The 2676-nt window shown below is 68.5% G+C and overlaps 1 protein-coding gene across 1 annotated transcript; it reads left to right on the top strand.

The window, feature by feature from the left end:
* Nucleotides 1-494: 494 nt before the first annotated feature.
* MNEG_15866 (hypothetical protein) lies at nt 495-1114 on the top strand (the record flags this gene model as incomplete). Its single annotated transcript, XM_014035663.1, has 2 exons — nt 495-692; nt 926-1114. The coding sequence occupies 2 exons, from the start codon at nt 495-497 to the stop codon at nt 1112-1114; spliced, it is 387 nt and encodes a 128-aa protein (XP_013891117.1).
* Nucleotides 1115-2676: the final 1562 nt, after the last annotated feature.

Here is a 2676-nt window from a genome sequence, read left to right as displayed (position 1 = left end):
CCCTCCACACCCCACCTCTGACGGGCGCGTCCCCTTTCCGCGCCACCTTTGCAAACCCAACCTCCTGGCCGCGCCCCTGGCCTCCCCCTTCCGACCCCTTTTCAATACAACTGCTCCCACCCTCCCGCAGGCCAGTTTGGCATCGCGGGGTTGGTGGCGGTGGCGTCGTTGCTCTACCACCAGACCAACGGCTCCATAGACCTCTTCGAATACAGGCAGGGCGCATCGGAGCCCAGGGGAGGGGGTGCGGCCGGGCTTGAATGTGTCCAGCCAGGCGGCAGCGCCCACTCCTGTGGAGGTCGGCCTTGCCGAGGCTGACGCGGGCGGTGTCGAGGCGTTTGTGTAGCGGAGTGCGCCCGCACAACCTGCTGAGCGCAGGCCGGCCCCAAACCCACCGCTGCCAAATTACTGCTGCACCCACGTCTTTTCACCATCTGGGCTGGTGCCATGTCGGCGCCCTCCACCCGCCGCCGCAACCTCATCTCGTTTCATCCATGCGTGCCCGCACACTGGTTCGCGTCCGCCCCAGGAGCCCCCTGCAGGCCGGCATGGCGCTGCCGCCCCTGGCTGCGGCGCTGGAGCTGCACGCGGCGGTGCTGCTGGGCTTGCGGCCGGCTGCGCTGCAGGGGGCGCGGCTCCGGTACATCCAGAGCAACCCCACGCGAAACGACTTCAAGGACGCCAATTTCGAGGTGAGTGAGCGGGCGGCCAACATTTGATGTGCCGCCCCAGAGCCTCCTGCCCTGCACCCTTCCAGAGGCCTGAGGGTGACCCCCTCGAGGCATGTGTCCGCCAGGGGGGGTTGCGGGTCTGCTGCGTTTGCCTGCGCTCCTCCAGCCGCAGGCGTCGTTGTTTGGAGTGCAGAGTGGCCTCTATCCGTTTCTCGAAGCCGGCAGAATATTTCAGTTTACCGGCACGCCTGCAGGTTGCCCTGCAGCACTACACACGCGTCGAGGGTCGCGCCATGCCGATGACGTCAGCGCTGCTCGCCAAGTCGCGCCCCGAGGCGCTCGTGCTCAACTGGGGGATGGGCACCCTCGCGGTGTTTGGGCCAGACTGCATACTGTCGCAGGGCGCGGGCGGCGCGACGCCGGCGGGCTGCTCAGGCGCCTGAGGGGAGGGGCGGCGCTTGCTGTGAGGCGCGGCCTGGGCACGGCCACGGCACGGCCCGGGTACGGTGAATCAAGGACCATTAGTCCCCCTTACATGCCCATCGGCAACCTTGACACTCAACCTTGCTATACAGTGCTGCCTGCTTTGTGCTTTCACCCGCCTCTTCCAATAGTCTGCACCTTGTGGTTCGCCCCTCGCTGCTGGCAAAGCATGATGTCATGTTGTGTGTTGTGATGTATTTCCAAGCCGGGGTCTACAGTCAGTCTGCCAAGGGAGCGCCAGAGGCCACCTGGCTGCACTGTGCTTTTGTTGCGGTGCCTTACGCCGCGCTGGCGCCGCTGAGCAAGCGGCGCCTCGCACACCCGATGATGACGGGCCCTTTTCATGCCACGTAATGCTTGACTGCACAACTCCAGCCGTTTTGCAGACCCCGATCCCAGGGCAAGTGGGGTGGGGGGGAAGGTAAAAGGCTTGGGCGTCACATGCATCGACACACGTTGGAATGGCAGTGCGTCAGGGCTGATATGCAGGCCTCGCGGCATGCTTGCACCCGCGGGATGCTGCGGGGCAAGGAAAAGGTGGGCGGCACATAGGGGGGCGCGGAGCCGCGGCGGGGCCGCGCCTGCTGCGCGGCGCGGCGGGCGGGCGCCATTGGGACACGAGGGCGCCCGCGCGCGCTCGCCACGTGGCTGGCGCAAGGCCGCCGCCGCGCGCTTTGGGCGGGGAATAGAGGGTTCAGATGAGGTTCTGAGGAAAGATTGAGCGAAACGGTAAGCATACAACTCGCGGCCGGGGCGGCACAGGCGCTCGGCACCTCGCCCCCCGGCGCGCGCCTGCAGGGCTGCTGGCCTGCGGTCGCCGCCGTAATAACAACAGAGGGGGCCAGGGACCAGGGCGGCGCCCCACAAAGGCGATGCGCGCACGACTGGGCTCACGGCGGGGGACACTTTGCGGGGCTGGGCCCGACGACCCCCAACGTGCGGCGCATCAGACATCGGGCTGGACAGACAACGGGGCGCAGGTGGACGGCGGCCGGCGGCGGCGGCACACAGGGCAAGCCCAGGGCGCCCGGCGCCGCCGAGGCGTGAGCGCTGCGCGCGGGGCCGTCCGTGCCGACATGAGGGGCTGGTGGTGCTGGTGCTGCTGCCTCTACCAACGCTGGCGGGGTGGGGAGTTCCTATATCTCTGTGTTGGGAGGGGGGCTGCCGCGAAGCACCCCGCGGGCCTGGGGCTTGGCTGGGCATGCAGGGGGTGCCGCGCGGCCGCCCCCCTCCCGGGTTCTTCGACACTCCTCTCTCTTGCCGGCCCCGTGCGTTCGGGCGTACGGGCGCAATCCAAAACCGCCGGCCGCCGCGAGGCGCGGCCGCAAGAGGGACGGGCAGAGGGCACGACACTGTTGATAGGGGAAGGGGGGGCTCAGGACAAAACCCGCCGCGCGCCCGCGGGAATCAGGGGCAGCCGGGGGCGTCCAGGCAACAAAAAGGAATCACACATGCTCGGTCGCGCGGGTTGGGCCGGCGGGCGAGGGGGGGCTCAGGACGTATAACGGGGCCGGCGTTGTGG

The sequence above is a fragment of the Monoraphidium neglectum genome, assembly GCF_000611645.1.
Source record: "Monoraphidium neglectum strain SAG 48.87 unplaced genomic scaffold scaffold05742, whole genome shotgun sequence".
In the NCBI taxonomy this organism is placed as follows: domain Eukaryota; kingdom Viridiplantae; phylum Chlorophyta; class Chlorophyceae; order Sphaeropleales; family Selenastraceae; genus Monoraphidium; species Monoraphidium neglectum.
The sequence above is the reverse complement of the archived record's forward strand: the minus strand, read 5'-3'. Positions and strand labels throughout refer to the sequence as shown.